General features: G+C 43.6%; 1 protein-coding gene across 1 annotated transcript in view; it reads left to right on the top strand.

Moving 5' to 3' along the window:
• slc9a8 (solute carrier family 9 member 8) overlaps positions 1-13077 on the top strand; it is a 51848-nt gene that overhangs the window by 14734 nt on the left and 24037 nt on the right. Inside the window, exons 5-6 of the mRNA XM_072697209.1 lie at positions 9459-9542; positions 11082-11183. Of these exons, the coding sequence (XP_072553310.1) occupies positions 9459-9542; positions 11082-11183 (186 nt within the window). The remainder of the gene's footprint in view (positions 1-9458; positions 9543-11081; positions 11184-13077) is intronic.

The raw sequence follows: 13077 nt of genomic DNA, 5'->3' as shown, positions 1-13077 counted from the left end.
ATAGTCCTACTGGAATATCAATATAGAATATTGGAAGTTTTGCCAATTACATACACACATTACTTTGTGCCATGTGCACACTGTGCGTCATACATTTAAGATGTACACAATATTAACAAGTCCCAGACCAAGCTTTGGGTTTTGTTGCACTGTTTTTGTTTGGTTTCACGCTTCATTTTTGCGATTGCACTAAAGAACCTAGGCCTTCGTCCCGGCGTCAGCACCTAGGTGGGCTGAATCTTCCTATACTTGACACTGACTGGTTTGCAGAAGGACGTGTGTCTGGCGTTGGCGTGTTGACCGTTCGTCTGGTCGCCTGTTCCGAATAGAATTAATCAACGGACTCATTCCGTTGTGGCTTTACTGCTGGTATTACGGTATTTACACCAGCAGCACCAACTTTCAGACACAGCACTGTTTATATCGTAGCCGTCAGATTAAGGAGGAAAGGACGGTAAGCAATCTGAAGTCCTGAAGAGACTTGGCAACTCTGGAGTTTCTAGAGCGACTCATTTTTTTTCTCTGATGGCTGACGGCAGCTTGCCTCAGCTTCCTGTGATTGGTCCAAAGTCAGAAACATCCCAAAAAAAAGTCTTTACACTGCAAACAAACCAATGGTTGTTTGATCTGGACCAAGACCACCCCTGTTGGTCAGACCGTGGTTTGCGCCACCTTTCACACCTCCTATTTTGGTGACTTTTTAAAAATTAAATTAAATGATTGTGACATCACATTAACACAGTTGTAAAGGTGAGTGCAAAACTTAGCCCTTAGCCATCCATAATAAATATGTATATATATGTATATACACATATACATACATACATACATACATGCATACAATTGTTTCTATTCTCAGTTGATCCCCCATCCTGTAGGGATTTAATAAAATTATGAATTAGCAAATACCTAAAGAATTTAGATGACAAAAAAAACCCCAAAATCTTTCTGAATCTATGAGAAGGACTTCATAACATCATCTGAAAACAGATGGGATATTTGTAAAATACCTGTTTGCCTGTAGTTGATTGGGTCGACAGAAATATGGCAAAAATGCAAACAATGGGTTTTAATTGTAAAACAAATTATATATATATATATATATATATATATATATATATATATATATATAATTACCTTGCACTATGCATACACCATACATATGTTTTGCACTGTTTTAAGATGTACAATATTAATAAATAAACTAGAGATGCACCGAGCCGATATTAACAAAATTAGCTGAATTAGGTAATGTGAAATGTGTCCGATCTATGAAACAGATCCTTTCACTTTAATTTGTTGTTGTGAGACTGCACTGATTGTTTACGTTTGATTGCTGCTTGTATGTTTGGCAGAGTTACTTGTTTATTCTCATTATTCTATTCTGCTAGATTTTATTTTGGATTACTGTTTATACAAAATATTTAAGATATGAGCTTGATTACCGTTTGTGTGTTTGACCAAACAAAGCTACTTATTTTCATTTTTCATTTCATTTTTGTTTTGGTACATTTTGTTTGATACATTTTATTTATTTAAAAATATTTTAAGAAGTTTGACTCCTTTTTTATTTAGAATTTGAAGGCTGTGTCAAGGTCCTGCACCATTGTTTATTATTCTAGTGACAAATAAATAGAAATTTAATCCTGATGCCTTAAGTCTCTCCCACATGCTGAGGTATACAGTTTATTAATTCTGCAGTGGTATCGGATTGGTATCGAGTATCGACCGATATGCAGAGGTTATGTATCGTATCGGTATCAGGACTGAAAAAGCTGAATCAGTGCTTCCCTAATATATAAACTATGAAATGTACAGATGTTTGCATTGCTGTTTAAAAAGGGGCATTAGATAAGATATGATTGTCAAATGTAGTGTAAGGAGGTGAGTGGGGAGATAAGCCCTGACTGAGGATAGACTGATGAATTTTATATTGTTTATTTCAGATAATTAATCTTAATTAATTGGAAAACGGTAGATGCTCTAGCTCTGAGACCTCTGACAACTCACCTCATATGTATATAGGCCCCTTTAGTGGTGCAAAGTTAATAGACATATTTAGATTCTCTAGTTTGATTGTACAGGAAACAGGTGTTCACAGAGTGGAGCCTTTATTAAGGTTGCTGGCCGTTGGAGTTCTGTAAAAAGAACCCACAAAATAGACACAGTTAAAACGCAGCACAGGTGTTCAGGGACACACACAGGGCTTTATAGTCTCCATAGAGAAGCATTACCAATAGAATAGGAGCCTAAGATCACCATGCCCAGTGCCGAGTATGGGCTAGACGGGTGTAAAGCCCCCCAGTATTTTGGGTTGTGGAGCAGTGGATCTGCATTCTCTGGAGTAACAGAGCTTGGTCCAATACTTTTGGTATGGTTGGAGGGGTAGAACTAACCGTCCTACATTAGTACCTGACCTCACTGATGCTTTCATGGCAGGTTCCTCACAGCACTGTTCCAGCATCCACTGTAAAGCCTTCCAAGAAGAGTAGCCATAACATTAGTACCAGGTGTATCTTCAGCTGTGATGTTTTAGACGACTGAGTCAGAACATCTACGAAACATCAGGTAGATCTTGTGGGGTGTTCCCGGTATGCAGTGGTCAGTACCGACCAATAGTGCTCAAGGAAGGACAACCGGTGAACCAGCATCAGGGTCATGAGCTTCTAAGGCTCTCATTGATGAAGGATCTGCTGCTAATGTTTTGGTTGCCATGGTGCCAGACACCGCAGGACACCTTCAGAGGTCTTGAATGGTCAGATCTGTGGTGGTGTGTACACTATGAGGTATGTAGTAAACTTTATTGGTTTCTAAATATCCATTAGCCCTTTTTTGAGGGTCAAAATGTGAGGAAAGAAGGCTTTCTACGTTGCTGTGAGGATTTGATTGCATCCCAAAAGTGCTGGATGGGGCTCCACCACCATCATTCCAGTGAACACAGCTCTTCCACTGCTCCACAGCTCCTCAATGCTGGGGGGCTTTATACCCCTCTACCAGCCCACGCCTGGCATTAGGCAGCATGGAGCCGATAGGTTCATGTTTATTTATCTGCTCCAGAGAGTCCTAATCTATTGGCAGTACTTCTCTAACAAGCTCTGTGTGTCAGCGATGGGTGCACCTCTAAGTGGCTGAATGCATTCATTAGAAGGGGCGTCCACAAACATTTGGACGTGCTGCGTATGGCTTTTATGGACAATTCACACGTCATTTGTGAAGGTGTTTGAGGGCTTGGCTTAATTGGCTGGTTTGTGTAAGCAGGAGCCTTTAATTTCTATTAATGATTAATGATGACGATCTTAATAATTCACAGGTATGTTAATAATAAATATGTGTTAATAATTCACAGGTAGGTCAAGAATGGACAGATGAATGATATTAATAACAGACGGGGTTATGTATGAGCCTGTATACACTGATCACGCCGTGTTTGATCAGATACTGTAGAATGGTCAACCTTTCTAAGGCTACTTTAACTCCCCTATATATATATATATATATATATATATATATATATCACTGTGTGGACAAAAGTATTGGGACACCTGCTCATTCACTGTTTCTTCAGAAATCAAGGCTGTTTAAAAGAGTTGCTCCTGCTTGTGTTGGAGTAGCTGTCTCTACTGTCCAGGGAAGAAGGCTTTTTGCTAGATTTTGGAGGAACATGGCTGTGAGGATATGATAGCATTCAGCAATAAGAGCATTCATTAGTGAAGGTGAGTCAGGGTTGATCACCACCTCACCTCACCCCACCTCACCTTATCATCCCCAACTTCCAAATGTGTCCCAACAAAAGTATTGGATGGAGCACCACCATCATATATATACATATATATATATATATATATATATATATATATATATATATATATATATATATATACACCCCGGTTGCCCACGCCTGGCATTAGGTATTGTGCCGATAGGTTCATGATTTTCTTTGTCTGCTCTAGAGGGTCTTATTGTATTGGCAGTACTTCTCTACAGGGGCTAGATAAGCTGTGTGTGTGTGCGCATTTGCACATCTGTGTCAGCAGTGGGAGCAACTTAAAGTAGTTGAATGCATTCTTGAGAAGGGGTGTCCACAAACATTTGGACATGCAGTATATTAACTCTGTATATTGTGAAAGTGTCCAGACGCTCTCTCTTGTTAGTGATTAGACCGTTGAGCCGTGCTGGTAGAGGGGTGGTGTGAGAATGGGAAGTGTGTGTGTGTGTGTGTGTGTGTGTGTGTGTGTTTAGCCTGAGGGTTCAGCTTGTCCTGTGTATATTAACTGCCCTCTAATCCAACATCCTGACTGGACACACCTGCAGAGTACATACAGCACACGACCAGGTAATCATAACATCACCATAAACACCATAAATCTCTCTCTCTCTTTCTCTCTCTCTCAAGCCAAAGGCGCACTGTGATCGGCTCACACTGGGAGGTGGTCAGAGATGGATCTCGTCCACATTTAAGAGCTCAGCCCTCTGTGAATTTCAGTTAAGTCGTCCTGAGGGAGAGAGAGAGCCGTGCAGAAAGGGAGCGTCTTCAGTTTATTGGAAATCTCATCCTCATGGTATCCAGGTCTGCGGAGAAGCGGGATGACTTAAACTCACTCGAGAAAGAGAGAGCGAGCGAGAGAGCGAGCTTGTCTGGTCCCTGTCAATAGAATAGGACTCTCTGGAGCAGATCAACATCATGACCCTATTGGCACCATGCTGCCTAATGCCAGGCGTGGGCTAGTAGAGGGGAATAAAGCCCCCCAGCATTGAGCTGTGGAGCAGTGGAAGAACTGTGTTCTCTCGAATGATGGTGATGGAGCTCCAACTTAATAATACTTCACTAACGCTATTGTCACTGGATGCAATCAAATCCTCACAGCAGTACTGCTCCAAAATCTAGTAGAAGGTCTTCTTCCCTGGACAGTAGAGACAGTTACTCCAACAGAAGGAGGATCAGCTCTTTTTTTAATACTCTAGATTTTCAATACTTTTGTCCACCTCTTTTACCAAAGTGCTTCTTCATGGGCTCTTAGTGGTCAAGTGGACAAAGGCGCTGCCACTTTGACCCGAGGGTCGCTGGTTTGATGCCTGCCATCAGCAGCCGGAGCCCGAGAGAGCACAATTGGCCTGCCTCTCTCTCTTAATTGGGCAGTTGTCAGTTTAAGAGTAATGAGGGGAGAGTGCGCCATCTACCCACTCGGAGAGAAGCGCTGGGTACCCAGTGGTGGGAGAAGCCCTAAATACAAAATAGAACTGCATACAAAATACACCCCCACCACCCCACCACCAGAACCCCAGACAAAGTCCAAAACCCAAGAGTCCAAGGCCCAGCAAAACACCTAAAACCTGTACTCTCCCAGCTTCATGAAATGACCATCATATTTACATTTACAGCATTTAGCTGAAGCTCTTATCCAGAGCGACTTACAAGGTTACTGGTATTACAGATGTGGGTCAGTGTAGAGTTAGGAGTCCTGCCCAAGGATTCTTATAGTCACCCAGACCAGGGAATCGAACCCCAGTCTCCCACATGTGGTGGTAGCTCACTGGCAGGTAGTGGTGTTATCTGTTGCACCACAGTCCAGACACATGAACAAAGGTGGCTTAAATAAAGTCTGAAGGATATATTTGGTAAAGGTTGGGCAGCCGTGTAACCTAACCTTGTAAATCCTCCTCTCAAAGTGGCTGCCTCTACCATTTCCTGTTCCAAAATAGTTTGGGAGCGGGGGGTATGTATGGCTTGGGTAATTGGCAGCCCAAATTTGGAAGAAATTGGGTAAAAAATCTGGCCAAAATATAAAAATTGGACCATGCCAACTGACAAGGGAATCATGTGACCTGAGGCTTGATACGTCATCGTTTATTTGATAAATTAATTACATAAATGATCACATTCTGGGTTCAGTGATATTGAACTGATTTATGTGATATTTCAAATTTTGGCTTTTTCTTTTTCTGTGAATTTTCATAAATAAAAAACCCGATTTTGCACCTAATGCTTCTCTAAAAATCCACGATAAACCAGTGATTTGGGGCCAATTTTACATTTTCTAGACTCTTTCTTTTCTAGCTTTCTAGCTTATCCACTGTCCTCTGTAGAGACGCCCCAGGGGCGGAGTTAAACAGAGCACAGCAGTGTTTAGCTAAAAAAATAACAGTATAACATCCGTGTATATATATGTGTGTGTGTGTGTGTGTGTGTGTGTGTATATATATATATATATATATATATATATATATGTTGTCAGGTTTGATATTGGCACACACCTCGTTTGTACCCGTGTTCCCTGCGCCTTTACACGGGGGAAACAAACGCACACATGCATATGTAATAGCCAAGATGTATGTCAGGAGCTGTGTCTGTGTCTGTGTCTGTGTCTGTGTGTGTGTGTGTGTGTGTGTGTGTGTGTGTGTGTGTGTGTGTGTGTGTGTGAGAGAGAGAGAGAGAGAGAGAGAGAGAGAGAGCGAAAGAGAGTGTGTGAGTGCATAATTGTGCACCTTTCCCCTTGATGTGTGCACATGCATGAAGGACGTGAGGGTATGACGTCAGACCCCCCCCCCCCTTTCCCCCTCCTGCTTCTCTCAGGACTGGCCACTGCAGTGCTGGAAATGGTACCTAATCACTGATCCCCATCAGTGCAGTATGCTGCTTTCCTGAGGTGGGAGCTCGAGTGTGAGCAGACTAGAGCATCACACAGTAGAGTGAAAGCATCTTTATAAATATACTGAATGTAATACAGTGTTATACTGAGGTCTTAGGCACCTAATCCCATTATTTACAGTCATTTCTCTCATCAGTAAGAGTTTTTACAGTAGAAGCTCCAGATCCCATCAGAACAGATAATGCAGGTGAAGATAAATCCAGTAAAAAGGAGAAACAAGAGCTTCTCATTCTGAAGACAGAAAGTAGTGAGATCTAGTCTGAAGAACAGAGCGGTTCTCCTGGACGCCCCCCTCCCAGTCCAGCCAGCACAGTGTGGAGGATGTGTTCAACTCCATCAGCAGCAGCATTCAGCAGCAGCTCACCTGATTTACCATCATTAAGCCCTGATTTACCATCAAACCAGGTGTTGATCTGAGGAGAACGCTAAATAATACTAGACTCCATGAGAGAGGAGAACTTTGGAGATGTTCTAATGATGAACACAGTGATGGAGAACCTCCACCACCACTTTCTGTAGGAGTGTTATTATTAGTGTTTATTCTAATATCAGTGATTCACTGAGGAAGTTATATATATATATATATATATATATATATATATATATATATATATATATATATATATATGACCCCTTATCTAGTAGTGGGAATACTCACCTTTGGGTCAGGTCGTGGTGTGGACTGTGTTAGGGTGATGGAAGGTGTTCATTATAGAGGACAGCTGTCAATTGTACTCTGTACCACTAACCGGAGTTGTCGTTGTCGTTCCCCTCTGGCATCAATGGCCTGTGGGGCTCCACTGTTATGCCTCAATATGCAAGAATCACCTTCAGCAGCTCTACAGCATCCCACAAAATGAGCTATTTTCCAAGATGCCACCACCCTTTGCCCACTGTAACATCAGAACATTATAGCCTGTGATGCCACAGATGCCATATGCATGTATAAATAAGCGGGCACACCAGTCAGTTGTAGCAGAGTGCAGAACCATCAGCATTGGCAAAGGACACAATGTGACTGATGTCCAAAAAGGCAGGAGAACAGGGTACTGGATGAAGGGTCAAGGTGGGAAGAGCCCTATCTTATTGACAGTACTTCTTTACAGGGACTAGACAAGCTGTGTGTGTGTGTGTGTGTGTGTGTGTGTGTGTGTGTGTGTGTGTGTGCACATTTGCACATCTGTGTCAGCAGTGGATGCAACTTAAAGCGGAGTGTGTTCATTAGAAAGGGTGTCCACAAACATCTGTGTGGGAGCTGGAGAGGTGGAGCAGCTCTAGTGTGAAAAACCTGGGCTGATGGGTAGGACGGATCACCGTATTGTGCAGCATATGCCTCTGCAGAGTGAATCTCTCTCTCTCTCTCACACACTCTCACACACACACACCCACACATATATTATTATCTCTATCTCTCACTACCTCTCTCTCTCTCTTTATACTACATGCTGGAACATTGCAATGTGGAGCTGATTGCATTCAGCCACAGTGAGGTCAGGTACTGACCTCCCAAAAGTACTGCAAGGTGGGGGTGGGGTTAAATGGGTCACCTGGACACTAGGTTACCGGACAGCCCTACTGGGTGCGCATGACGGACTTCCTGTGGTTGTGGCTGGAGATTAAAGGTCATTTCTCTGAAGAGAAGCAGGATGTGGGTCAGCAAGCCTGGACGGAAGGAGCTCTCACCAGAAGCGTAAAGCAGAACGCATGCGATCAGCATGTGAGAAGTGTGTGTGTGTGTGTGTGTGTGTGTGTGTGTGTGTGTGGGCGGGTGTTTTATGCTGATGTTGATTATGAAAACCATGTATTAGGTCTGTGTATCAGCAGATACACACACACACACACATTATATATATATATATGCACCTAATGCTGACACACACACACAGCATGTCTAATGCGCTTAGACTCTCTGGAGCAGAAGAGGGGTATAAAGCCCCCCAGCATTGAGCTGTGGAGCAGTGCAAGAACTGGGATGATGAGGTGAAGTGGTGATCAATCATCCAACATCCTGACCTCACTAACACTCTTGTTGCTGAATGCAATCAAATCCTCACAGCAATGCTCCTCCAAAATCTAGTAGAAAGTCTTCCTCCCTGGACAGTGGAGTCAGTTACTCCAACAGAAGCAGGTTCAACTCTTTTTAATAGCCTTGATTTTAGAAGAAACCATGAATGAGCAGGCGTCCCAATACTTTTGTCCATATAGTGTAACTTCTGTATTGAATTTTATATGAATTAAAAATTGAGTGTGTGTGTGTATTTTTCACATGCGCTTTCTATGGTACTGTAGATGGACTAGTGTGTGTGAAATGATTTGCCGCAAAGGTGTGTGTGTGTGTGTGTTTGTGTGATGTATATCTCTTCGGAGAAGCTTACCACACGTTTGGACCAGTCGAGTTTAAACCACAGAGGGCTGGCGTGTCATTGGTGACCAAGCGAACACACACACACACACACACACACACACACACACACACACACACACAGGCAGTCTCATTTCCTTTTCTGTTTAGTGCCAAACAAAGGCCCTCTGTTCTTGCAGTGTGCTTCCAACCTTCGACCATTAAAAAGGTTCTGCACACTTCTCTTTCACAAACACGGTTCTTCACAGAACAAAAAGCGGTTCTTCTATGAGGTCGATCAAAGAACCATTGGAAGCACCTTTTTTTGTGTTGTTGTGCCCATGGTTGCTAAAGGGGGTCCAGCAACCCCTAGAGGTCCATAAAGTAAAGCCTGTTGGTTCTCTCTCACTGAACAGCAGTAGAGTAATTCTCTCTCTCTCTCTCTCTCTCTCTCTCTCTCTCTCTCTCAGGAAGAAGAAATGTTCAGACCCAACATGTTCTTCCTTCTCCTGCTGCCACCCATCATCTTTGAGTCCGGATACTCGCTCCACAAGGTGAGCTTCTACCCAAGACCTCAAACATGCTACCCGTTGCTCCAGTGCAGCCAAAGACAAGCCAGCGCTGGCCCTCGTTCACCAATATCCTCCTGAGAATGCTCTCTGGTCATCTGAATCTCACCCATTGTTTTGTGAAATTTTGAATCAAAGGGAGGATCATCAAATAACTCAGGTTCCACCCCAGTAACAGCAAGTCTCACAATGAGACCTGCTGTTACTCACCACTCACACTGGGTCGGGAGAGCCCGTCGATCCTGGTAAGAGACAGCCGTCTCAGTAAACCCCCGAGCTGGACCTGCAGTTCCACTCAACCGACTCTCACCAAAAAAGGGGGAAACCCGTCCCTTATATCTTTTAACAAAACGTAGAACTGTGCGTAGACGGGGGCGGTGGCTGGGGACAACCGCTCCCGCCAGGCACAGTCTTCCCTTGACCCTTAATTCCAGTGGTTGACAACAGCACCCTAAAGAAAAACAAGTTATATAATTGATTATATAAATGTTAGTTTACAGTATTACATAACCTGTGACTTAAAACAGCTGTATAGACCGTATATTCAACATATTGCCAATACATTATGACCGGCAAGCATACCTTTACTATAAGGTGAACATGGATGCATTTTATCCTTATATTCGGATATTTAGACCATATTAGCGTGGTTCCACAGTGTACCTGCACTACTTCATAATGCCTTTCATAGTACAAACACCCTTGCAGCCTATCCAGAGGAGTGGGCCTCTTCCTAGTGTGTACCCTAAGGCGGCACCTGGGCTTCCGCAGGGCAGAATTCATTCTTATTACATTCATAGTTGCTGGATTTGTGCGATGGACTGACCGATGGATGCTCAGAAACCTTTTATGTACTATTTAATGTGTGGATTTCGCTGCTTTGGTGAAGCTGAGACTCTGATGAACCCGTTTCCAGCACCAAAACAGTTCGTCCACGTCAGTAATTGGGAGGATTTTACAGGAAATGTGAAGAATTTCCCAAATCTGACTTCCAAGTGTTCAACTTTAGGGTCTGATTATCTCATCACACAGGGCTCTAGGTCTCATGAGGTTATCTGAGGCCAGTGACTTTACAGGAGAATTTGAGAAGATCGATTAGTTTGAGCCCATCTGTGCCCCCTAATAGAGTCCTGTACCCCGCCTATTAGCTGGAGGTGTCCGGTAGTCTTTAACAGACCTGCTGATGTGGTGTCTGAGGCTGTACGACTCACTGGTATCTGTAAACATGGAATAACAGAGAGAGAGAGAGATTGAGAGAGAGGTCAGGCTTTAGGAGAGCTGCTGCTGCTGCGGCTGTGTTTAGCTCTATGACGTACTGTTTGTCCATCATTGTCGCGTATTGTCGTACTATCCAGATAAGCATGGGCATTTCTCACTGCAGGGCCCACAGCAGCATCATTGGAGGAGCCTCCTTAAACGGATGCAGCCTCATACAGATTCACGTCCTTCCTAATATCAGCTTATTAGAGTGAAAGCTTGGTAGTCAGGGACTGACTCTGATGCGTCATGCTCTTTTCCCCACAGGGCAATTTCTTCCAAAACATCGGCTCCATTACCTTATTCGCCGTCATCGGGACTGCTATTTCTGCCTTTATTGTTGGCGGAGGAATCTACTTCCTTGGACAGGTAATCCCTTTATATCTCAAGCCTTAAGCTGCCATTAATGAGCATCAGTCTCCATTAAGCTCTTTTTTTTATTTTTTTTTAACGTCTTCAATATGAATATTAATAACACCCATACTGATAAGATGTAGGTGCGGGAAACCCATCAGTCATCAGAATGGTCAGATGTTCCGCACAAACCGTTTGTTCACTTTATCAGCTTATCAGTAAACCTACATTTTATTGACAAAAGTATTGGGACACCTGCTCATTCATGCTTTCTTCTGAAATCAAGGGTATGAAAAAGAGCTGATCCTGCTTCGGTTGGAGTAACTCACTCTACTGTCCAGAGAAGAAGGCTTTCTACTAGATTTTGGAGGAGGGGCACTGCTGTGAGGATTTGATTGCATTCAGCAACAAGAGCATTAGTTAGTGAGGTCAGGCTGGTGAATGATGAACACCACCCCACCTCACCACATCATTCCCAATTTACCCGAAACTACTGGATGTTCATGTTCATCTGCTCCAGAGAGTCCTATTCTATTGGCAGTACTTCTTCTTCTCTACAGGGACTAGACGAGCTGTTTGTGTGTGTGTGTGTGTCTGCATTTGCACATCTGTTTCAGCAATGGGTGCAACTTAAAGTAGCTGAATGCATTCATTAGGAGGGGTGTCCACAAACTTTTGGGCATGTAGTGTTCCTCTGATATCAGCAAATAATCACACAATATGTGTGAGGCAGTGAAGTGAGCTGCTAATGAAGCTGCTTGGCTGAGGGCTGCTGCACTTGCGAAACTGTCCCATCATAATCTCGGGATTGCAAGTCATTGGTCGTGCGGACGGTTCAGCATTTTGCTCCACCCTAATTCTACCTCTTTCTCTTTTGCTGGGTGAGGGTGGAGGCTGCAGACTGTATGTATTTCTAAATTATAGTAAATATAGTAAGTATGCCTCAGTAACAGGGTGGTAAAAATGCGCAGCTACTGTGTCTCCAGTACGGATAAAGGTTGATGTCCCAGGGTTACACCGGACGGTCATTATTTCCTTAATAGGTTAACAGAGGCTAAATAGGAGCACCAGCAACATGATAACACACCACTATAAATTCTTGTGGACTTTGTAAGGATTTAGAGCTATAAAAAGAGTTGAGGCCTATTTTTGTCAATTACGGACCGTGCAGCTTGATTTAGGGGGCGTGTCGGTGTGTCTTCACTATGGTAACGATGGGAAAGGTTCACCTTGCTCGGCTCGAAACTCATGAAACTCACGAAAGTCATGTACTGAGTCTCTTTATTAATCATGGGTGTGTTTGTTTTGGGCGTAACGTGCAGCAATAAACCAATCAGCGTGTCTCTCGCCCGCCGCTCCCTTTAAGAGCCAGGTGCGGTCAGTCTGACCTTGGCGGGTTGCTATTTTTAAGTGGTGTAAAGCGTGGGGGGGTGTACGAGCGTGGGGCTGCACGCGCCTGTGTTGACCGTTCACTGCCAAGATAGTAACGAACGTCTGACTGTTGGCGAACGTCTGTCTAGGCTGTTTTCAGTCAGTGAAGCTCCTCCTGTGTTTTCTGCTGCCGAGATACACAGCAATACTCCAGAAACTGACCTGAACACCCCTCATTTTGAGACCACAGCACCTATCAGAGTAGATACATTCACAAGCAGCGTTGCTGATTAAACGACGCAGGAGGGAGGAGTGAAAATGGACTGTTGGCGGGGTGGAAGATAGCAATGAGATAGGGCCTATGTTCTTGTTCCCACCCTACAATATATACACTATACGCAGCTTGTCTAGTCCCTGTAGGAGAGTATTACCAATAGAATAGGACTCTCTGGAGCCAGTAAATGAACATGAGCCTATTGGCAGCATGCTGCCTAATGCCAGGTGTGGGATAGAGGGGTATAAAGCCCCCCAGCATTGA

This window comes from Salminus brasiliensis, chromosome 14, assembly GCF_030463535.1.
Source record: "Salminus brasiliensis chromosome 14, fSalBra1.hap2, whole genome shotgun sequence".
Taxonomy (NCBI): domain Eukaryota; kingdom Metazoa; phylum Chordata; class Actinopteri; order Characiformes; family Bryconidae; genus Salminus; species Salminus brasiliensis.
The sequence above is the reverse complement of the archived record's forward strand: the minus strand, read 5'-3'. Positions and strand labels throughout refer to the sequence as shown.